We start from the raw sequence: 25,829 nt of genomic DNA, 5'->3' as shown, positions 1-25,829 counted from the left end.
AGGGACACACCAGCAACTCCTGGCTTCCCGGGAACACAGAACAACAACTGCATAGAACGGACAATCTGCCTAGGGCTAAAACCTCTGAACACCAAACAGAGATAAGAAAAGCTAATCCCCCCCCCCCCACACACACACACTCAGATAGAGATGGCAAACTCCACAGAAGCACAAAAGTCCCAAAATTCAAAAAAAAAAAAACAAGAAGAAGAAGGGGGCGACTTTGGACACATTTTATGGAGCAAACATACAAGACACAGAGGAGATAGAAGAGGAAACACAAGGAAATGCTCCGAAACCTTCCAAAGGAAATGGAAACTCTCCACAAACCCATGAAGAATTTGAATCTGAAATGATCAAAAAGATGGAAGCCTTCTGGGACGAAAAGTGGGAAATAATGCAAAAGAAATTTACGCATCTACAAAACCAGTTTGACCAAAGGGAAAAGGAAAACCAGGCTTTAAAGCAAGAACTAATAAAACAAAGCCAAAAGATCAAGAAATTAGAAGAGAACATAAAATATCTCATTGACAAAATGACAGATTTGGAAAATAGAGGGAGAAGAGATAATTTAAGAATAATTGGACTTCCAGAAAAGCCAGAAATAAACACCAAACTCGACATGGTGATACAAGAGATAATCAAAGAAAATTGCCCAGAGATTCTAGAACAAGGGGGCAATACAGCCACTGACAGAGCTCACAGAACACCCTCTACACTAAACCCCCAAAAGACAACTCCCAGGAATGTAATTGCCAAATTCCAAAACTCCCAAACAAAAGAAAAAATCCTGCAAGAAGCCAGAAAAAGACAATTTAGATATAAAGGAATGCCAATCAGGGTCACACAAGACCTTGCAAGTTCCACTCTGAATGATCGTAAGGCATGGAACATGATTTTCAGAAAGGCAAGAGAGCTGGGTCTTCAACCAAGAATCAGCTATCCAGCAAAACTGAGTATATACTTCCAAGGGAAAGTATGGGCATTCAACAAAATAGAAGATTTCCAACTTTTTGCAATGAAAAGACCAGAGCTCTGTGGAAAGTTCGATATCGAAAATCAAAGAGCATGGAATACCTGAAAAGGTAAATATGAAGGAAAGGGAAAAGGAGAAAATATCTTCTTCTTTTACTCAAACTCTCTTCTATAAGGACTACATTTATATCAATCTATGTATACTAACAGGTGGGGAAAATGTAATGTGTAAATAGGGGGAAAAGAAAGACCAAATAGAATAATCATTCTCACACAAAGATTCACATGGGAAGGGGAGGGGAAGAAAACTCCTATAAGCAGGAGAGGAAGAGAGTTTTTACTTAAACCTTACTCTCAGGGAAATCAACTCTGAGAGGGAAAAACATCCAGATCCATTGGGATCTTGAATTCTATCCTACCCAACAAGGGTAGGGAGAAGGGAAAACCAAGGGGGGGGAAGGGGAGAGGGAAAACAAAAGGGGAGGCAAAGAGAGGGCGGAGGGAGAGGGAACAAAAGGGGAGGGACTAAAAAGGGAAACATATCAAGGGAGGAGATAAGGGGGACTGATTCAAAGTAAATCACTGGACTAAAAGGTAGAGACGAAGGAAAAAAGGTTAGAATTAGGGAAGGTTATCAAAATGCCAGGGAGTCCACAAATGACAGTCATAACCTTGAACGTGAATGGGATGAACTCACCCATAAAACGTAGACGAACAGCAGAATGGATTAGAATCCAAAACCCTACCATATGTTGTCTTCAAGAAACACACATGAGGCGGGTAGACACCCACAAGGTCAGAATTAAAGGATGGAGTAAGACCTTCTGGGCCTCAATTGACAGAAAGAAGGCAGGAGTGGTAATCATGATATCTGATAAAGCCAAAGCAAAAATAGACCTGATCAAAAGGGAGAGGGAAGGTAATTATATTTTGTTAAAAGGGACTTTAGACAATGAGGAAACATCATTAATCAACATGTATGCACCAAATAATATAGCACCCAAATTTCTAATGGAGAAATTAGGAGAATTGAAGGAAGAAATAGACAGTAAAACCATATTAGTGGGAGACTTACACCAACCATTATCAAATTTAGATAAATCAAACCAAAAAACAAATAAGAAAGAGGTGAAAGAAGTGAATGAAATCTTAGAAAAATTAGAATTAATAGACATATGGAGAAAAATAAATAGGGATAAAAAGGAATACACCTTCTTCTCAGCACCACATGGCACATTCACAAAAATTGACCATACATTAGGTCACAGAAACATAGCACACAAATGCAGAAAGGCAGAAATAATAAATGCAGCCTTCTCAGATCACAAGGCAATAAAAATAATAATCAATAAAGGTACATGGAAAACCAAATAAAAAACTAATTGGAATTAAACAATATGATACTCCAAAATCATTTAGTTAGAGAAGAAATCATAGAAACAATTAATAATTTTATCGAGGAAAATGACAATGGCGAGACATCCTTTCAAACCTTTTGGGATGCAGCCAAAGAGGTAATCAGAGGTAAATTCATATCCCTGAGTGCATATATCAACAAACTAGGGAGAGCAGAGATCAATCAATTGGAAATGCAAATAAAAAAACTCGAAAGCGATCAAATTAAAACCCCCCAGCAGAAAACCAAACTAGAAATCCTAAAAATTAAGGGAGAAATTAATAAAATCGAAAGTGATAGAACTATTGATTTAATAAATAAGACAAGAAGCTGGTACTTTGAAAAAACAAACAAAATAGACAAAGTACTGGTCAATCTAATTTAAAAAAGGAAAGAAGAAAAGCAAATTAATAGCATCAAAGATGAAAAGGGGGACATCACCTCCGATGAAGAGGAAATTAAGGCAATCATTAGAAATTACTTTGCCCAATTATATGGCAATAAATACACCAATTTAGGTGATATGGATGAATATATACAAAAATACAAACTGCCTAGACTAACAGAAGAGGAAATAGAATTCTTAAATAATCCCATATCAGAAAATGAAATCCAACAAGCTATCAAAGAACTTCCTAAGAAAAAATCCCCAGGGCCTGATGGATTCACCAGTGAATTCTATCAAACATTCAGAGAACAGTTAATCCCAATACTATACAAACTATTTGACATGATAAGCAAAGAGGGAGCTCTACCAAACTCCTTTTATGACACAAACATGGTACTGATTCCAAAACCAGGCAGGTCAAAAACAGAGAAAGAAAACTATAGACCAATCTCCCTAATGAATATAGATGCAAAAATCTTAAAATAGGATACTAGCAAAAAGACTCCAGCAAGTGATCAGAAGGGTCATCCACCATGATCAAGTAGGATTTATACCAGGGATGCAGGGCTGGTTCAATATTAGGAAAACCATCCACATAATTGACCACATCAACAAGCAAACCAACAAGAATCACATGATTATCTCAATAGACGCAGAAAAAGCCTTTGATAAAATACAACACCCATTCCTATTAAAAACACTAGAAAGCATAGGAATAGAAGGGTCGTTCCTAAAAATAATAAACAGTATATATCTAAAACCATCAGCTAATATCATTTGCAATGGGGATAAACTAAATGCATTTCCAATAAGATCTGGAGTGAAACAAGGATGCCCATTATCACCTCTACTATTTGATATTATACTAGAAACACTAGCAATAGCAATTAGAGAAGAAAAAGAAATCGAAGGCATCAAAATAGGCAAGGAGGAGACCAAGTTATCACTCTTTGCAGATGACATGATGGTCTACTTAAAGAATCCTAGAGATTCAACCAAAAAGCTAATTGAAATAATCAACAACTTTAGCAAAGTTGCAGGATACAAAATAAACCCACATAAGTCATCAGCTTTTCTATATATCTCCAACACAGCTCAGCAGTAAGAACTAGAAAGAGAAATCCCATTCAAAATCACCTTAGACAAAATAAAATACCTAGGAATCTACCTCCCAAGACAAACACAGGAACTATATGAACACAACTACAAAACACTCGCCACACAACTAAAACTAGACTTGAGCAATTGGAAAAACATTAACTGCTCATGGATAGGATGATCCAATATAATAAAAATGACCATCCTACCCAAACTTATTTATCTATTTAGTGCCATACCCATTGAACTCTCAAAATATTTCTTTACTGATTTAGAAAAAACCATAACAAAATTCATTTGGAATAACAAAAGATCAAGGATATCCAGGGAAATAATGAAAAAAAAAACACATATGAAGGGGGCCTTGCAGTCCCTGACCTTAAACTATATTACAAAGCAGCAGTCATCAAAACAATTTGGTACTGGCTAACAAACAGAAAGGAAGATCAGTGGAATAGACTGGGGGAAAGCGACCTCAGGAAGACAGTATACAATAAACCCAAAGATCCCAGCTTTTGGGACAAAAATCCACAATTTGATAAAAACTGCTGGGAAAATTGGAAGACAGTATGGGAGAGATTAGGAATAGATCAACACCTCACACCCTACACCAAGATAAATTCAAAATGGGTGAACGACTTAAACATAAAGAAGGAAACCATAAGTAAATTGGGTAAACACAGAATAGTATACATGTCAGACCTTTGGGAGGGGAAAGGCTTTAAAACCAAGCAAGACATAGAAAGAATCACAAAATGTAAAATAAATAATTTTGACTACATCAAACTAAAAAGTTTTTGTACAAACAAAACCAATGTAACTAAAATCAGAAGGGAAACAACAAATTGGGAAAAAATCTTCATAGAAACCTCTGACAAAGGTTTAATTACTCATATTTATAAAGAGCTAAATCAATTGTACAAAAAATCAAGCCATTCTCCAATTGATAAATGGGCAAGGGACATGGATAGGCAGTTCTCAGATAAAGAAATCAAAACTATTAACAAGCACATGAAGAAGTGTTCTAAATCTCTTATAATCAGAGAGATGCAAATTAAAACAACTCTGAGGTATCGTCTCACACCTAGCAGATTGGCTAACATAACAGCAAAGGAAAGTAATGAATGCTGGAGGGGATGTGGCAAAGTTGGGACATTAATTCATTGCTGGTGGAGGTGTGAACTGATCCAACCATTCTGGAGGGCAATTTGGAACTATGCCCAAAGGGCGATAAAAGAATATCTACCCTTTGACCCAGCCATAGCACTGCTGGGTCTGTACCCCAAAGAGATAATGGACACAAAGACATGTACAAAAATATTCATAGCTGCGCTCTTTGTGGTGGCCAAAAATTGGAAAACGAGGGGATGCCCATCAATTGGGGAATGGCTGAACAAACTGTGGTATATGTTGGTGATGGAATACTATTGTGCTAAAAGGAATAATAAAGTGGAGGAGTTCCATGGAGACTGGAACGACCTCCAAGAAGTGATGCAGAGTGAGAGGAGCAGAACCAGAACATTGTACACAGAGACTGATACACTGTAGTATAATCGAACGTAATGGACTTCTCCATTGTAATGTCCCTGAACAATTTGCAGGGATCTAGGAGAAAAAACACCATTCATAAGCAAAGGATAAACTATGGGAGTGGAAACACTGAGGAAAAGCAACTGCCTGACTACAGAGGTTGAGGGGACATGACAGAGGAGAGACTCTAAACGAAACTCTAATGCAAATATTGACAACATAGAAATGGATTCGAATCAAGAACACATGTGACTAGCTGCGCTCTTTGTGGTGGCCCAAAACTGGAAAACGAGGGGATGCCCATCAATTGGGGAATGGCTGAACAAACTGTGGTATATGTTGGTGATGGAATACTATTGTGCTCAAAGGAATAATAAAGTGGAGAAGTTCCATGGAGACTGGAACAACCTCCAGGAAGTGATGCAGAGCGAGAGGAGCAGAACCAGGAGAACATTGTACACAGAGACTAATACACTGTGGTATCATCGAACGTAATGGACTTCTCCATTAGGGGCGGTGTAATGTCCCTGAACAACTTTCAGGGATCCAGGAGAAAAAAAAAACACCATTCATAAGCAAAGGATAAACTATGGGAGTGGAAACACCGAGAAAAAGCAACTGCCTGAATACAGAGGTTGAGGGGACATGACAGAGGATAGACTTTAAATGAACACTCTAATGCAAATACTATCAACAAAGCAATGGGTTCAAATCAAGAAAACATCTAATGCCCAGTGGACTTACGTGTCGGCTATGGGGGGTGGGGGGGAGGAAAAGAAAATGATCTATGTCTTTAACGAATAATGCTTGGAAATGATCAAATAAAATATATTTAAAAAAAAAAAAAAAGAACACATGTGACACCCAGTGGAATCACGCGTTGGCTACGGGGGGAGGAAAAGAAAATGATCTTTGTCTTTAATGAATAATGCTTGGAAATGATCAAATAAAATATTATTTAAAAAAAAGAAAAAGAAAAAAACCCCCGAATACTGAAATGTTGTGGGTTTTTTTGTTCATACTTGTGTCAAATGTACAGTTTCTCTCTATCTCTGTATTTCCAGGCAATAAGTGTGTCCTTTCTCCCCCACTATTACCTGACTTCTCTTTTTTGGGGCTAGATCTGCATTTCCTTGACCTAAAAATGCAAGTCAGTGTCATCTGACCATCATGAAGCAGAGTCAGAAATATCACGTTCCTGCTGACACTATGCAGGGCCGCTTTATTCAAGTTCTGTTCGCCAACTAGACGAATTACCGTGCTCTTTCCTGGCTCCATTCGCCTTGCCCTATCGTTCAGAATTCTTGGCTCAGTGAGATTATGAACAAGAGGCTCAGAAACTGTACTGCTACTTCAGTAAAACAAGCACAGTAACATTACAAATGATTTACTAATTGTTTAAGAATTAATCTGGTTTTATTTTAGCGAATTAGACTTCTGAAAGATGGAAGAGGAAGATGTGGTCAAGGGATTGGGGGCAGAGACAGAGACGAGGGACCAGTATCAATATATAAGATCTGGAAAACATCAGAGCAGGATGAGCATAATTACAGACGAAATGCTGGAAGGGACCTTTCAGGTCAGTGAGTGTAAGTACTTCATTTTATGGATCTGGAAACTGAAGTCAGGTGACATGCTCAAGGTCACATGGCTAGTGAGTGGACAAGTGAGATCTGAGCCCAATTCATCTGGACTATACATACAGCATTCTGTCCACTAGCCCAAACATTTCAAAGTAGGGGCTCATAATATTCCTAAATGCAGGCTGAACCAGCGTAAAATGTAACTGGGAAATATTTAAAAAAATAAAAGATACAATAAAACAAAGATAATATTATGTTTCAAAACTAAACCAATACGTGGCCCATAGAGGTTCTTATATGGTTTAATAACTCATTTCTAAATGAGGGTGACACTGCTGGAAGGACACAATGAGTTTGGGAAACAGATCACCATCCTGTCTTGGAAGCATGAAACAGCAGTGGATGAGCACTTAAATTAGCCAGATACACACTATAGCCCTCTCTCTTTCCAACCAATATTTCTAACTATCCCTAACCTAAACACGCACACACACTCAATATACCTCCTTTTTCTGCCAACCACCATGATCTGGGCAAGACTGCTTAAGCCGACCCAAAGACTTGCAACATCTTTTGCCCTCCTTGAACACCCAGAAAATGAAAAAGCAGTAAAGCTTGCTCTGGCTGGGATTGTGGGATGCCAGGGTTCTCTGCTACATGTATAGTGCTCCATTAACTTGAGAAAAAGTACACTGACATCTAGTGGGCTTTTTCTAGCCCTGAGAAGTCACATGAGGTCAGTAAGGCTGAATTATCCAGTGTGCGAGAAGAGCTCCAAAGGAAACTATAAAAAAGGGAAAAGAGTCTGAAAATAAGCAGTAAGAAAATATGAGGGAAAAAAAGAGTAAAATTACTCTAGTTCTGAAAACTCAGTTAAAGATGCTCTTTTTCTCTATTTTCCAGAACCTATCATAGTTTTTATATTGGTCCTCTCTTTCCTTATTATTTTTAGCACCATCCCATCCTACCTCTAGTTCCTCCAGAGATATTTTTAATTCTGTAGGTTTCTTTTATTTCCTGGCATGATTTTCTTGCTAATGGTTAATTATTGATTAAATTATTATCAGCACATCATTCATTGCTTTGAGGACATATCTGAATATCTTGCGGAATGAGATGATTTTTCCGTCTTAACTTTAAATTTGAGTATAAGCAGATGAATCAACAGGAAAGATATTAATAACAGAAAGTAATATGACCTGCAGATCAGCTAAGCAAAAACAAACATCTCTGAATAAATACTGCAAGATAAAGGAATATGAATCAATACCTAATCATGAAGTAGATCACAAGAGATCATGGAATCACAACTCCAAGTTTAAAAAGAGAAATAAGAACTGTGAAAGCAGCAGAATAGAAAAATCTTGAAACCACAGTGACAAATTTCATGAAAGGAATAAAAGAGATAATCGATTGGGAATGCAAACACAGAAATGAAGGACAATCTGGAATAAGAGAAGCAAGAAAAAGTAACATTAAAAAATATATCTGATTTTTCTCTGTAATGGGGATGTATTTCTTGTCTTCTCAATAGGTAAGGTAGGGAATGGAGAGAATAACTGAAAAGACAATTAAGGAAAAAAATACGATCTCTTTGCAAGCAAAGTATAATGATCTCAAAGATAGGATATATATAGAGATAACTTAAAGATTATAGGTTCTCCCAGAAGAAAACACTGTAAAACCTGAACATGGCAATATAAGAAACAGTAAAAGAAAACCATCCAGAATTTCTGAACACAGAAAACCAAATGCCAAATGAAACAACCCAGATCACCCCCAGAGAATAACAAAACCCGATGCTGCAAACTCTAAGACATACGGTAAAATGTAACAATTCCATTGACAAAAATACAAAATTTACAAGAAACCAAGAAAAATATAAATTTCCTTTAAATAAAGGAAATCTAAATAACATAAGACTCTTGAATATATCACAAACCATAGGATGAAATGGAATACTGTAGTGCAATCCAAAGAACAATGGGGCTGAGAACAAGCCAAGATAGCATAATCTGTAAATCTGAGCCTAACCATTAACACAAAGAGATGGACATTCCAAAGAAAAGCAGACATGACCAAATTTGCTTTTCAAACACCCTCAATAATAGAAATACAAGAAAGATAAACAAATGCAACTAAGGATGAGAACAACAAAAGAATATGAGATATTATTATTAAATTTCATTCTAAAAGTATGGAAAGGAGAAAATGGTGAAAGCAGAAGCCATATAGAAGATAAGATGGCAGAGAAACAGATCTAAAACATCATGGACTAAACCCCACAACACTGGGCCTACATGTGAACCAAAAAAATATATTTTTTGTTGGACTAAAATGAAAAATGGAACAAAAGAAAGGAAGGAAGAAGGAAAAAGGAATGTTATGTATCCTAATCAAGTGGAAAGTTAACAACAAAGGGAAAATATATTCTTTAATTTCTCAGGAGGTTAAAAGTACCAGTAGAATTGTGAAGAGGAAGGGAAAGACTAAAACAGGGAAAAGAGGGCAATATTGTTTCTGTGGTAGGATGGGATCCATTGAAGAACATCCTTATGGGAGAAAAGGGATTCTATAGATGTAGACTTTAAAATGGATATAACTGTTGGGGATTGGTGCTTAGGTGCTTTTCTCATCTTGGGGGGCAACTGACACATATTAGAGTGAGAGGACATGGACCCAGAGAGGAGATTTCCTAGTAAATCAGAAAAACAACATGATTATAGAGAGGGCAAAGGGTGTTAGTGAATTGTATAATTGCGGACATAAGGAAATTCCTATCATGGAGGAGAATTATAAACTCTTTCACTTGTGAGAATTGGTATTGTTAAGAATGAGATACGACAGAAAAAGAGGGTGTGGGGGGCAAGCTCTACAAAGCAATAGTACAGATACAATTTAGAAGAAGGAACCCAAAATAGGTATATTAGAAGCTCTAATTTCATGCAGAATGGAAACTAAAGAAGTACTAAATAAGTATAAATCCAAGAATAAAAGAATAGAAATCTAGAATAGAAAGGCAAGATAAATAATCAAAAGACAAAAAAGAAATTCTTTTTTAGAAAAAGATGCAGAAAATTAAATTTAAAAACGAAATATCAAAATGTTGAAGAAAAAGAAAAGGGGAGAATTTTAATTAACTACTCAATTAGGAGAGAAAAAAGGGAGAGAATTTGATAAGACAGACAGAAGAAAGAAAAATAAGTTTATTAGCATTAGCTCCTTTTTAGCTCCAAACTCCAAAACTAGGAAAAGGGTTAACAACTGGCTGAAGGGTATGTATGTATGAGTGTGTGTACATGTGTGAGTCTGAGGAGAAAAAGCTGGTGGGAATAGGGTTGCCTTAAGGAAGCTTAAGCTAAAATTATGGAAGAAACAAAGTACTGTCTTTGTATAGTAAGGGGACACTAGCTTATTTAAAGGGGAAAAATCTATATTAGAAACAAATGAAGGAAAATATAAGCTTAAGTCTCAATTTTAAATGTGAAAGAATTAACAATCCATTATAATGAAAAAGTGACAGAACTGGATTAACCCACCCCCCCAAATTAATAGTCTTTTGCTTACGAGAAATACAACTAGAAAGCAAAGACATACACAGAATAAAAAAGAAAGGCCAGAAAAAATTTTTACTTTGTAGCATCAAATGACTCCAAAAAAGCAGGAGTGGCAGTTATTTTTTTGTTTTTTTTTGTTGTTTAATCATTTTTTAGTTGTCTTTTTGGTTTTTTTGTTTGTTATTTAGTCATTTTTTAGTTGTTTGACTCTTCATGACCCTATTTGGGGTTTTCTTGGCAGAGATACTGGAGTGATTTGCTATTTCCTTCTCCAACTCATTTTACAGATGAGAAAACTAAGGCAAAGAATGTTAAAAGTCATGTGTTCAGTGTCACATAGCTATTAAGTGGTTGAGGCTGGATTTCAACTCATGGAAGAGTATTCTTTCTGACTCCAGGCCTAGCATTGCATCAACTAGTTGCCCTTGTCATGCTACAGCCAAAGCAAAAATAAGCATTCAAAATATAAAAAGAGATAAACAAGGAAATTACATTTTACTTAAATGATCCAAAGACCAATATCAGTATTAAATTTATATGCTCCAAGTAACTTAGAATTTAAACCAATAAAGTAAAATTTAACTGAATTACAAGAGACAGACAATGCCCCACCTTCAGTTTTGGACAAATCTAACAGAATGATAAACAAAGGAAAAAATAGAGAACTAAAAAAATTGCTGGAGAAACTAGAGATAAAAACACTTATGGTGTTTTCTCAGCAGGACAGATTAAATGATAAATATATTTCTCAGCACCACCTGGAATTTTTACAAAAAAAAAAAAAACAAAAAACAAAACTGGCCATGTATTATGGCATGGAGATATTTCAAATAAAAGTAAAATTAGAAATATATTATATATATTCTTTACAAACCATAATAATAAAAATAGTAATGAGTTTGGGGAGAACAGAAGTCCAAGATGCAGCCTTCACAATGAAATCTTAAAGAAAATTGGTCCAAGAACAAATCATAAAAACAATAGCTATATGAAAGAAAATGATAATGATGAAACAACATACCAAAATTTCTGGAATGCAGCTAAAGCAGTCCTCAGGGGAAAATCATATCCCTACAAATATACATTAACAGAATAGAAAAGGAATGGATTAATGAACTGAATATGCATTCTAAAAAAATTAGAAAGCCAACAAATAAACAAACATAAGCACAAAAGGGGGCAGGTTAGGTGGCTGGAGTTAGCCCTACAGACAGGAGGGTCCTGGGCTCAAATCTAGCCTCAGACACTTCCTAGCTGTGTGACCCTGTGCAAGTCACTTAACCCCCCCCCCCCCCCCCCATTACCTAGCCTTTTTTCCCCCCTACCTACCTACTATTCTTTTGCTTTGGAACCAATAGACAGTATTAATTCTAAGATGGAATGTAAAGGTTTATTAAAAAAAATAAGGGGAAAGGACCTGTTTGTACAAAAATATTTATAACAGCTTTGTGTGTGTGTGTGTGTGTGTGTGTGTGTGTGTGTGTGTGTGTGTGTGTGTGTGGTTGCAAAGAATTGGAACTCAAGGTGATGTCCATCAGTTAAAGAATGGTTGAACAAGTTGTGGTATCTGATGGAATACTACTATGCTATGAGAAAGGATGATTTCAGAAAAATCTGTAAAGACCTACATGAACTGATGCAAAGTGAAGTGAGTAGAGCCAAGAGAACATTGTAGAGTAACAGTAATATTGGATGATGAACATTTATAAATGAGTTGGCTATTCTTAGCAATACAGCGATCCAAGAAAATCCTCAAGGACTCATGATGAAAAACACCATCTGCCTCCAGAGAAATAACTGATGGGAGTCTGAATGAAGACTGAGACAAACTATTTCACTTTAATTCTTCACTTATTTCATGTTGATTCTTGTTTGATTTCTGTTTCACAAAATGGCTAATATAGATTCTTATTGGAATAGTACACCATTATAAATATAAAATCTATATCAGATTGAGTGCCATCTTAGGAAGGGGAAAAGGCAAGGTGAGAATCTGGCTTAATCTTAAAATAAATGAAAGTTAAAAAAATGCTTTTTTCCCATGTAATGGAAGGAAAATGTTATTAAAAAAGGCACAAAAAGAGTTATTAAAATTAGAGAAAGTGATAAAATGGAAACCAAATGCCCTCCAAAGAAATGATAACTAAAATTGAAAGTCAGTTCTTTGAAAAAGCTAACAAAATTGATTAACCCATAGGTAATCTGATTAAAGAAGGCAGAAAAATCAAAACAACCAAACCGAAAATGATCAAGGAGAAAAAAAGAAGTAGAAGAAATAAAGAGAATTATTGGAACTTAACATGTATAGCAACATGCTAAAAAATTGAGAACACAAAATAAAACCAGAGGAATACCTTAAAAAACATAAAATACTCAAATAGAAGATAAAATAGAATTTTAAATCTCAAAAAAAAAAAAGGAAATAGAACTAGCTATAAAGGAACTACTCAAAGGAAAATATTTTCAGTCTTGATAGATTCACAGAATTCTTTACATTTAAAGAATTAATACCAATATCACACAAATTGTTTTCAAAAACTGAGAAACTACCTAATTCCTTTGAGATAAACAGAATCCTAATATGTAAACCAAGAAGGGCTAAAGCAAAGGAGAACTACAGACTAATATTATTAATGAATATTTAAACATTTTTGATAAAATTCTGTCAGCAATAAAATTAATTATACTAAAAATAAAAACCCTCAAACCAAATTATTCTCGATAGGAAAATGCTTTAACAAAAGCACCACACACATTTATGCTAAAAATCTTACAACATCTAGGTAACAGAGAGACCTTGTTTAATATTATAAAAGGTATCTACTTAAAACCAAAAGCAATGACTGAGATATACTATAAACTTTCCTAATAAACACAGATGTAAAAGTAAGGATGTCTACTCTCTCCACTATCTGACACAGTTCTAGAAATCTCAGAAATAACAATAGGATAAAAGAAAGAAATTTAAGGTGTAAAGATTGGTGAGGAAATAAAGACCAAAACCAGATGGTTTCCTTAGAAAACCCAAAATAATCAGTAAAGATACTAAAATAATAGCTTCAGTAAAGTTGCAGTCTACCAAAAAAACCTTCCAAAATTAACAGTATTTCTCTATAATAATAGAATCTAAAAGGCAATATTAGAGGGGAAATGCTATTCTAAATAGTGACAAGATACATAAAGTATGTTATCAAAGCACACAAAATACTTGTTTATCTTCAGTTACAAATTGGTAAAGAAATAAACAACAACTTGAGAATAGCTGGAGGAATAATTCAGCTCTCATGGTTGGGCCATGCCAATATTGACAATACTACTAAAACCAATTTCCTCTTCCTCTTTTTTGGGCTATACCAATCAAATTACCAAAGGAATACACTTTACAGAACAATAAACTGGTAATAAAAAATTATTTGTAAAAACTAAAGATAGGGGAATAATGAAAAGAGGTAGGTATGATGTATAGCACTAAAAATCAGCTGAAAAACCATCTGGTACTAGTTGGAAAAAAAAGTATAAAATAGAACATACCAAACAAGGGAGAATCAGAAACAATGGAACTCCATAATCTAGTATTTGGAAAATACAAGCTGGAAAAGAGAAATTTAGGAAACAACTCCCTATTTGATGAAAGCTCCTAGGAAAAGTGGAATTCAATCTGGCAGAAATTAGGATTAGATCAACACTTTAAAAAATTACATAACATAAACACATGACCTTAATATTAAAAATATTAGAATATTAGAAAAAGAAGTAACATTTTTCACAGCTATCAGGAGATGTATTCTTAACTTAATAAGGAAGTGGTAGAATGGGGGGAAAATCTTTTTATTGCATTTCTGTAAGGGCTTCATAAATACACACACAACTATATGTAAATGTACAATTAGAACACATATGTATAGGACCAAAAACCATTCCTCAATAGATAAGTGGTTAAAGAGTATGAACAAATTTCTCAAAAGTGCAATTATTAATAGTATGAAAGAATGCTTCAAAAATCACTAACAGGAGAAATGAAAATCAAAACAAGCCTGAAATTTTACCTCACCCCCTACCCATTGGCAAAATGACAGGCACACAAATCCATTAGTGGTGGAGCTGTGACCTGGTACAATAATCCTGACACCTTAATGGCAGTTTTATTCTCTGTGATTTTAGTTATCCACAGGGGCAGCACTGGTCTGCCCACCAGGCAATTTTCTCCTGTTAGTTCTTCTGCTTTCACTTAAAGGGTAACATTTTTTTTTTAAAGCTTAGCTTTTTGGTGGTGGAGGTGGTAGGGGTGTGTGTGAGGCTGCACCGTGTTGAACTAAGAGAGAGGTGCAGGGAGAGAAAAACAGTATGATACAGTAAAGTTAATTTAGGTGTTAAAAGTTAAAATGAAAACTGTCTGTGGTCTCAGGCCTTACTGAAGGAGTGGGAAGGTGGTTTGCTGGAATGGTACCCTTGCAGATATGATGGAAAGTCCTGTGTAATAAATACTTGATAATCTACTTATTATTACTCTATTTAATGTTGGTAATGTCTTACATCGTCGTTTATCAACTAAATTTAATTATATGTATGTATGTCAAGTGACTAAAATATCCATACTTTTTGGCCCAGAGATTCCATTTGGGGACTATACTCCAAAGAGGCTATTAGTAAGAAGAAAGTCCCTGTTGTACACACCGAAATATTGATAGCAGTGTTTTGTGGGATTGAAAAGAAATGGAAACAAAGTTTATGTCTATCAATTGAGGAATGACTAAACAAGCATGTTAATGGAATAGAATATACTGTGTGGCAAGAGATAATGAACAATAAATACAGAGAAGCATGATAGACATGAATTGATGCAGTGTGAAGTCAAGTGAAGCAAATAATATACATGGTGATTATAATGGAGTAAATGGGAAGAATAACGAAGTTCAAAAGTGAAAGTTATAAAATTACAAAGGACAAACCTAGTTTCAAAGAAAAGATATGAGAAGGCAGCACCATCTACTCATCTGCAGAGGTGGGAGGTCCCTGAATGTGACATATTTTACATATTTTCAGACTTTTTTGACCTACAGCAAGTTATGCTGATTGTTTTCTCTTTCCTTGCTTTTTATTTTTGTTTTAAAAATATTTATAACATGGGATGGCTCTACAGGAGGGGAAGAGGATAGTGGACAAAATTATGGTGATATTTAAAAAAACAAAAATTAACAATAACAACTTAAAGAAACACTGAAAAAAATTATTTGTGGCAAAAATATATGCTAAAAGTCCAACGTGAAACAAGACCAGAAGAATAAGAATGCCACATATCAAGACTACAAGCATATTTTAACAAATCCAAAGTTAGTGATTACGAAGTAGAGCTCAAAGATGGATTTGGAAAGTGGCAAAGGAGAAGAATTTTGTTACTTTCATAGAGAGGATGCAGGTATACTGGAAAGAGCGATGAAGGGAGAGTTCTTGATTTGCATACTTCATTGCTGTGAGAAAATAGGGTAACTAATGTGAGCTCTCAGAGTCTCAATTTTTCTTTTCTTTTCTTTTTTTTTTAAACCTTCACCTTCCATCTTGGAATCAATACTGTGTATTGGCTCCAAGGCAGAAGAGTGGTAAGGGCTAGGCAATGGGGGTCAAGTGACTTGCCCAGTCACACAGCTGGGAAGTGTCTGAGGCCAGACTTGAACTTAAGGACTTCCCATCTCTAGGCCTGGCTCTCAGTTCACTGAGCTACCCAGATGCCCCCAGAGTCTCAATTTCTTACTCTGTAAAATGTGGATAAATTCTGCATTATCTATTTTGTGGAGTTGTGAAGAAAGCATCTTGCAAACTTTAAGAAGCTAGAATTAGTTATTACAATTTTATCACATTGTTCTAATTCAGATGTAAATAATTTATATTTTATAACTCTTTGTATTATTCAGTGTTTAATAATTAATTTTTCAATACTTTCACTAGTATTTGATTAAGTACATAATTAGAATTATTTTCTTTCAATTTTACTGATTAAAACCTAAAAACAAAGGAAATTCCCAAATAGAAAAGATAATAACTACTTTTAAGCCTAAAAATCCACTTAGAAACAATGAAGTTTTAAAATAAAGTGAAATACTGAGGGGGTAGTATTTATTTATTCAGGAAGACTTCTTATGTTATCTCTACTACTATTAAACAGGTTTTATACATTGACTTTTCAAGTTCTCCCTTTTAAAGCATTCTGGATTTCCTATACAAATTATTTTACTTCTTCTTCTTATCCAACCTAGTCTGCTTCTATTGGTATCTAGACATACTGTTACCCATGGATGCCTTTGCCTAAAGTGAACTTAGTCCCAAAATTTAATAGCTGAGAGTCTAAACATTACAGAATTAGGAGAATTTTCCTTTTGGAATACAAATGAAAAAAAACTGCATTTCACAAAACATTCAATAATAATGGATTTGGTCTGTGACAAACATTTTAAAAACTGTGATATGGAATTTTAATTAGGCAACCTTGCCTGAAGGGGTTTATATTGTGTGTGTGTATATATATATATATATATATATATATATATATATATATATATATATGCATATATATATATAAAATTTATGAAGTAAACTCTTTGTATTTTCAACCCAATAACAAACATTGACTAGGCAGCCATGCACAGCTCTTGAGATTTAACAACAGAATATCAGAGCAGCAAAGCCCCTCAGAATCCATCTAGTTAAACCCATAATACACTTCCCCCAAATGACTATCTAGCATGAAGACTTCAAACAATTGGAAACCTCGTATCCCCCCAAAGCAGCACATTCTATTTTTGCTTAACTCTAATAAAGGTTTTCTTTAAGACTAAATTAACTTTTAAAAAACCAAACCAAACCTTGACCTTCTTAGAACTGACACAAAGTATTGGTTCCCAGGCAGAAGAGTGATAAGGTTGGGCAACTGGGGTTACGTGATTTGCCCAAGGTCACACAGCTAGGAAGTGTGTGAAGCCATATTTTAATTCAGGACCTCCAGTCTCCAAGGCTGAACCACTGAACCATCTAGGTGCCCTTTCTTCTACTCATTGCTTTTAGTTCTTTCCTCCAGGGCAGTGATGGTGAACCTCTGTGGGCACTTGGTCATAGGCAGAGAGACTCAGGCAGAGCTGCTCTCCACCCCGACCCCTCCACTGTGCCTGATGACATTTTCCCCATCCCCCACCCTTCTGCCTAGCAGCCAAATGGGAGCACTTCCTCCCTCCCCAGCATGGGGGCAGGCATAGCACTCAGTCTCTAAAAGGTTCTCTATCACTGCCTTCTCCAATGAGGGCCCTTCAAAAAAGAGATGCTTATTGTGTGACTCTTAAGTACTCTCTTCTTCAACCTAACACATTCTCAGTTCCTGAGAGCCTTCCTTAGCCATCTTGCTTGTTTTCTTTGGTCACCTGCCAGCTCCTTAAAACATGAGCTGCAAAATTAAACACAATGTTTCAAAGTGGCCAAATGTGGTCCAACGAGGGCCGGGCACAGCACTATCCTCACTACTTGACTCTCCAATACGTGCTACTCTGCTACTTTGAGTAATGCAGCCCAAGATTGCAACGAGGTTTTTTTGGCTAATAGTTTACTGACACGTTTTTGGCATGTCATCTACTAAAATGTCCAGATGTTTTCAGATAAACTACCATATAGCTCCGTTCTTTTGGACCCATTATTTGCTTTAATATAAATACCAAAGTCACACTGCTTCAAGAAAGTTTACAAATTTTAAGAATTTCTTTAGAAGTATGCATTTATATTTAAGAAGATCAAAAGCTAGGCTCTACATTTTAAATCAGATATTGTAAAGGCAGAGATCATATATTTGCTTGCAAAATTTTCCTCTTCCTTTTCATCGTATGAAGGCAGTGAGGAAGGAGATTCTATAAGCATTTGATTTCTGATTACTTCTACTTCTTATCCAACCCAGGCTGCTTCTATTGGTAGCTTGTTCTTAATCTTTGAGTCTCAGACACTTACTTAGAAAGGACAAAAATTAATTGAATCAATCTTGTGAGAATTCCTTCATTTCTTTTCAAGACTAGCATTTAAATTCAATATTAATATTAGAATAAAGGTTTAAATACCTTTCAGTCTAGTCAAAGGACTCAAAGGACTCCCACTGCAGAAGTTACAGCTTATGGCTGGCTTCTCCTCAGAGAGTTTGAAAGAACATTGCAACATCCTTAAAACTCATTCCAAGAGGTTTAGTATTAAGATAATATGGAACCGAGTTTACTAATCATTTCTTTTTTGGAAGACGAATCTAAAAGAGCAAGCAACTATTTCTTCCTTTAGGTTAAAATATTTGTCCTGGCAAGTATGTTTGTGCTGACAATAACAACTGTTCTTTAAGAAGAAGGAGATAAAATGGAGAAATAGTAGAAAAAATAGAAAAAATGGGGGAACTGAAGGTTCACTCAAAGAAAAAAAATGTCACGGTGTGTCAGTATAAGTGAAAATGAAATAAATTACTGTAAAAATACACATACCTGACTGGGGACTCAAAAATATTTTTGCTTTTTGTTTCTTTTTGTCTTCATGTAAATGAATTGCCTAAAAAATGAGCAAGATGTATCAATCACATTCAATGAAAACTTGCTGAAAAATACCCAACATTTAAACTATATAAAAAATGATTCAAATGGAAGATTTATTAGTGAGACAGTTCTCTAATTTTGATTCATACAAGTATTAACTTTAAATTTCCCTCATCTTCTCCACCTGCTATTGCACAGTGCCAGAGTAAATAAATATAAATTACAATTTATACTTAGTTGGCAAAACATACATATGTGAAATAACATATTAAAGCAATGGCTTTCAAAGTGTATTCTGTGCCTTTTACAGGCCTTTGACAAAGTTAGATAGCATTTCAATTAAATGTAGAAACATATATAAAAATCCAGTGTTCTTCTATTAAGCCAAGCATTAAAGAAAATTATAAAAATATGTAAAACAATGCTACCCTTCTTATGAATTTTTGAAAGTTCAGTCCTTTTGTAAAAATGTTATTTATTTTAACATGATTAATGAATTTATTATTGTTATTTTTAAATGAATCGAAAAACATGTTAAAGATTTATCATTTTAAATGTCAAATATGGCAAATATTGATACGTATGGGCCACATAAACAAAAGCTTTTTGGGGTCCTCAATTTTAAAGCATGTAATAGGAACCTGAGACTAAAACATGATAATTGCTACATTAAAACATCATATTTTCTTCTACTAAAGCCACTCTCTCAATCAACCCTCTTAACAGAGTCTGCTTTTCTGGCCACAATAACTCTTAGATAACTTCTTGAGTTATAATGGGGTTGTGACTTGCATTAGTGCAAGTAGCATCCACAGGAATGAAATAAAAACCCCGATTACTAAGTAAAGAGTAGCTTCTTGTGAATTACGAGCTGAGCTTACCTGATTGAGTTTTCCAGTTTGTTTCAAGGGGCCAGGAGAAGGAGACCCAAACAGAACATCCGATTTTGATACACCTTTAAAATAGAGCATTTAATGATTCTATTTTAAATTAAAAAAAGCATTTCTGTGTTAAAAATTCTGCATAAAATTTTCTGTAAAAGCAAAAATAACTTGTCTTCAGTGCATAGAAAAGCTAATTAAATTAAAACATTTTATTGATGTGTTTTGTTACTTTATCACATTAGTTTCTGAATATATCCTTTCTCCCTCCTCCATTCAGTAAGCCATACCTGCTAACAAAAATTTAAAAGAAAAAATGAAACAGATCAGCAAAACCAATCATTGGTCAACCATATCTACCTATCATATGCAGTACTGTCCATAATCCTTATATCTGCAAGGAAGGAAGGGAGATGTTTCTTAATTTCTTGGATTTGGTCATTATAATTATTTTCAAGGTTGTCATTGTTCATTCCATTTAAAACTGATTTTTAAAGAATCTCATGAATTCAAATGAATTCATCCTTCTTTTTCATTTTCCCTCCACTGCTTAATTGGTAATTTGATTTTAGATGATTATTTGACTTAATTTAAAATTAAGCAATTCATCTGGACTACCCGTGTTTCTCATTGTCATTCATGAAACAAATCAGACCATCTCTATTAACACTGGATGGCAGATTTATGAAAAACAAAACAAATAAACAAAAAAACCCCCAAAACAAACCAAAACAAAACATGCGGAATTAGAAGATTCTGAAAGGATATAATCTGAACTGGTTAAGGTAGTATATACAATAATAAGATAACAGCTTTTGAAAACAAATATTCTAATGTGAGCCTCTAGATGAGTTTGCATGCCCTTAGCCAAGAGCAAGGATGAGAAAGATGAGAATAAAAAAGCATCAAATGGGTGAAAAATACTGCCCTTCCACTTCTAATCTAGTAAAAATAGGAGGATGTACTGAGATTGATGGTTCCTAATCTTGACTCATTGTTTCCCTATATACCTAATTCTAAGAAAATTCTGTAAGTAGAATTGGTACATATGGTACCAATGATCTGGGCAACTAATTTGTTTTGCATAACATAAAACACTAAACTATGAAGTATTTCCCAAATGTGGCATCTACTGATATATTTTTTTAAAGGTTTGGCCTCATCATTAGGGGTGGACACTCATGGGCTTGACACGACTACTGACTATTATAGGAGCTTTGATATACTTTGTTTTTTTGTTTTTGACCTGGGCTGACTCACCTCCCCTATGCCATCCCCTAGAGGTCCTGGAGATTCATTGTATTAATGGCCAGCTTAGAGTAGCTCAGAACCCTAAAGCTCAAAAGATATACCAGCCTCACCCTCCTAGAGTAGGGATCACAGGCTTGAGAGTCATCATCCTGATCCTAATCCTGTGTCTTTCAGCAGACTGCCTTTGCAATTATTGCCCCACCTTCCCCACCAAGTAATGCTTCTTTCCTGTTGCCTACAAACATGCTCCAGGCTCCATCATTACTTAGAAATCAACAAAAAATCCTACTCTCATGTAGTAATAATTTTTTCCCAAAACATTTTATGCTACATCTCTCCCTTCTCACATCTAAAATGTGAGAAGCAGGAAATTGGGGAACTAATATTTGTAGTAAGACTCTCTGATAGTGGTCTCATACAAAAGGAACAGAGTCAAATTTATGAAAACAAAAACCACCTCCCAATTGATAAATGGTCAAGATATGTATGGGCTGTTTTCAGAGGAAGGAGTCTAAGTTATCAATAGCCATATGAAAAAATGCTCTAAATATTAGAAAAATGCAAATTGAAATGGAAACAACTCTAAGGTCCTCATCTGTTTTGTTACTTCAAAAAGGAGGGTAAAGGCGATTAATTCTGTTTCATATATATGAGGCTAATGTAGTCTACAAGTAAAGGAACATTGATTAAGCACTTATATGCCAGACACTGTGCTAAAATACAGAAAATGTAAGTCAAAATTTTCATATATGTGAAAATAACTTATTTTCTTTCGTAAGAAAATCACATTAAGAAATAGGATATTTGACAATAATCTGGGACAATTCTGAAGGACTTATGACAAAGAATGCTATTCATCTCTGAAGAAAGAACTGTTGAAGTCAGATGTAAATCAAATTAGCCTATCTTTCACATTAGTCTATTTAGAGTTTTATTTTGGGAATTTGGTTTTATAGGAGTTTCTCTTACAACAATGATCGATATGGATGTATATTTTACTTGATAATACAGGTATGATCCAGATCAAACTGTTTACCATCTCTGAGAGGACACAATTTGGATCTTATAATTTTGGAAAATGTAGGTTGGAAATTGTTATTACATGTAATTAGGAAAATAAAATATCTTTGAGTAATGGAAAAAAGAAAAAAAGAAATAGGATATATATATATCTATGAATACTTATATAGACAGACATACATCCCTGATTTCTCTAATGGTTCTAAGGAGTGTACAGAAAGTTGCAACAGAGAAAAAGGAAAGAAATAATGCATTCTTTCTCTTTCCTCAGAATCTATTTATGTGATTATTTTCTTAATGATCTTACAAAACAGATCAGAGAATCTCCCTAGAAAAGGATGACCATGTTGGAACATGACAGAACTAATAGGTATCATAGTTACTCTTCTATCATAGTTACTTTAGTATTTTTTCCCATTCATTTTATAGCAGTTATTTTTATAGTAATTTCTTTATATTAGTGCTTAGGAAAACTGTCAGCACCAACATTTTTTTGTTTTAGTACTTAAAAAGTGGCATTATTACAGCCACAGAGAGCTTTTTACATCAATCCAGGGTCTTCATTCAGAAATAAAAATACTATCAAGGCTGAGACTTGTAATAAAAATGTAATAAATAAATAATAAAAAAATGTAATTAAAAAAATAAAAATCTATGTGACTATTTCTTGTTGCAATGACTGATGTACTCTGGCAGACTAGAGAACTGCTGCTAGTATGAGCTGCTAGTAGAGGGACACCCCCGAGGGCTGCTTAGTTACAATGGGGATGGATGTACTTTGACAGACACTGAGAGATAGAGGGATGCTGCTACAAGGGATTGCTTGGGGATCTGCCTACTGATCAATTGATGACTAGTAGATCAATCTATTCCCCAATCTCTTCCTCCCTTCACTCCCAGATTCCACACACTCCCTTAATCCCTCTCCCCTTCTTCCAGCCTCTCCCTCCCAGTTTCTTCTTGAAGCTTGTGGCTTCGCCCCTCCCCCCCAGTGAACTATAAACTTTTTTTCTTTCTCAGGTAAGGGGTTTATTGGGAAACAACAGGATGGGAAACTGAAGTAAGAGGGATGAGGGTTTCCCTAAACTATAATGAGGGATAGGGGAAATTTGGGAAATCAGTACAGACTCCAAGATAGCCAGAGAGATGGAGGACTACTGTTATTCTTCTTTTCTTCTCCACAAGTCCACCAAGGTCTCTCAGCCTAATTTTAGAAGCCCCCCTCAAGGGTCCTTCAGCCTGAGACAAAAGCTAACAAGATCAATTCAGGGCTTCTCTCCTTCAGCCAGGCTTGCCTCCTTTGATCAGAAAATCCCAGAGAGCCCAAGTCTCCTGGTCAGTCAACCCCAGAGAGAGAGATCCAAAGTCCCTTTCAGTTTCAACTGAGAGAGAGAAAGTCCCTTTAAGCTCCTTCTGGGATTTGAAAGGATTGTCCACACATTTTGGGAAACAGTGCTTTAAGGATTCAAGTTCCTGAGGACTGAATTGTCTATGGGCTTTGGAGTGTATCACACCAGCATTAGTAGTTAGCTTAGTGACCTCCTTCAATGGACAGATTTTTCTCAGGATCACAAACAGCCTTGTTTTCATTGTCCTGAGATACATTCTCAGTTTGCCCATTGTCCTTTATCCTTAATCAATTGCTCAAATCATGCCTCCTAAGTTGGTATCAACAGCCATAATCTTCTCTGCCTTAAGGGGAACCACAAATCTAAATACTTTCTTCACTTGGGTTAGAGTCTGCAACACAGCCATAAAAAGTACATACACTTGTGCAGGACTTGCCAGAGGACCAGTTCATATTGAAATGGCAACTGTAAAACAGACATTGTAACGTTGCCCACATAATCCAAAGTTTCCACTACTATATGGGTAAGTTTGCTATCTAGTAAGTGTTATACCCCAAAACAGGCAATGGCTGCCACAATCACAACTCCAATTTGTTTGAACATTTTTGTCTTTGATCCTTAACTACCCTGCCTGAAAGATTGTGGGGTTCGGTCAAACTTGAGGTGCCAAATGTAATAGAAATGGTGATCTGTGTAAACTATTTCTGGTAGTGGTAACTGGAATGTACTCTGGCTTGGGACTATAGAGCTACTACTAGGGGAAACACCTGAGGGCTGCCTAGTTAAAATGGGGATAGGTGTACTTTGAGTGACACTGAGAGATACTGCTATAAGGGAATGCTCTGGGGTCTGCCTACTGATCATTATTGATGACTAGTCTATCAATATATTTCCTAATTTCTTCCTTCCTTCACTCCCAGATCCCAGACACTCCCTCACCCCATCTCCCTTCTTCCAGCTTTTCCCTCCCAGTTTCTTCTTGAAGCTTGTGGCTTTGCCCCTCCCCCCTGAGTGGACTATGAAGATTCTCTTGTTTTCTTTCTCAGGTAAGGGATTTATTGGGAAACAACAGCATAAAGAACTGAGGAAAAAGGGATGAGGGTTTCCCTAAACTATAAGAACTTGAGGGTTTTAGAAATCAGTCCAGTCACAATTGTGACAGAGGGACAGTTAGAGAGATGGAAGACAACTGTTTAAAATCTTCTTTTCTTCCTTCAATTCACAAAAGCCACCAAGGTCTCTCAGCCTAATTTCAGAAGCCCCCCTCAAGGGTCCTTCAGCCTGGGACAAAAGTTAATAATATTAGTTCTCAGGTTCTTCCCCCTTCAGCCAGGCTTGCCTCCTTTCTTGGTCAGTCAACCCCCCCGAGAGAAAAAGAGAATCAAGGTCCCAGTTTCTCTCCCCCTGGTCCGCTTCAACTGCCTCCTCCTGGGAACATTCCGTTTGGAACCTTCTCCTTGATTTTGCAGATCATGTCCCCTGCTTGATTTGCAAGCCTGAAGTTCTCTCTTTCTGGCTTGCCTCTATCACAGGCTTTACCTCACGTATCCTCCGCTCTGCACTTACACAACCATCAGTCTCATACAGGTATTTGGCATATCTCATCTTGTCTTTTGCAATTGTCTTTTAATTTATCTCTCTGCCTAAAGTCTTTCCCCACTTCAATAGTTCTCTACTCAACCTTCAAGGGATCTTGATGAAACACAGGTCTGACTAGGTCTTGTTTCTATGCAATAATCTCCAGTGGTCCCCTGTAATTTGAAGGCTAAACTTTACAATCTTTTGTTTTGCATTTAAAGCCCTTCACAATCTAGCCTCTTCCTATCTTTCTAGTCTCACTAAATTTGATTCCTTTTCATATACTCTGTTACTGTTCCCACAGAACCTCTCTCTCTCTCTCTCTCTCTCTCTCTCTCTCTCTCTCTCAGCCCTTCACAATCTATCCTCTTCCTATCTTTCTCTCTCATCCTTATCTTCTGTCTTGGAGCCAATAAAATTGAAAAGAAATATACTAAATATAGAAACTTGATCTTTAATGCAGATAATCAACTCACTTCAAGTAAATCAATTAGGAATGAATTTAGGCTATTTAATTATCCCCAAGAGTAGCTGCTTATAGGCCATTTGAATGCTTGGGAAACTTGTTATCTACCCACACAGCATTAAACTGACCTTCACAAAATTTGCCCTGTAAAAAAACTGAGAGAACTAAGATTTGGAATTAAGAGAAGATTCATTTGACTTTTTAAACCATCAATCAA

General features: G+C 35.6%; 1 protein-coding gene across 7 annotated transcripts in view; it reads right to left on the bottom strand.

The window, feature by feature from the left end:
* TUT7 (terminal uridylyl transferase 7) overlaps window positions 1-25,829 on the bottom strand; it is a 91,617-nt gene that overhangs the window by 2,907 nt on the left and 62,881 nt on the right. For 5 of the 7 annotated variants that reach the window (XM_007497908.3, XM_007497909.3, XM_056803886.1 and 2 more), the window contains 2 exons: window positions 19,949-20,022; window positions 19,020-19,083 (listed from right to left, as the gene is read on the bottom strand). In XM_007497908.3, coding sequence (XP_007497970.1) covers window positions 19,020-19,083; window positions 19,949-20,022 — 138 coding nt within the window. Of the gene's footprint in view, window positions 1-11,548; window positions 11,599-19,019; window positions 19,084-19,948; window positions 20,023-25,829 lie in introns of all 7 variants that reach the window. The other 2 variants (XM_056803884.1, XM_007497910.3) reach the window with 1 other exon arrangement.

The sequence above is a fragment of the Monodelphis domestica genome, chromosome 7 (assembly GCF_027887165.1).
Source record: "Monodelphis domestica isolate mMonDom1 chromosome 7, mMonDom1.pri, whole genome shotgun sequence".
Classification (NCBI taxonomy): Eukaryota; Metazoa; Chordata; class Mammalia; order Didelphimorphia; family Didelphidae; genus Monodelphis; species Monodelphis domestica.
Note: the sequence above shows the minus strand (reverse complement) of the source record. Positions and strands in the feature narration are given on the sequence as shown.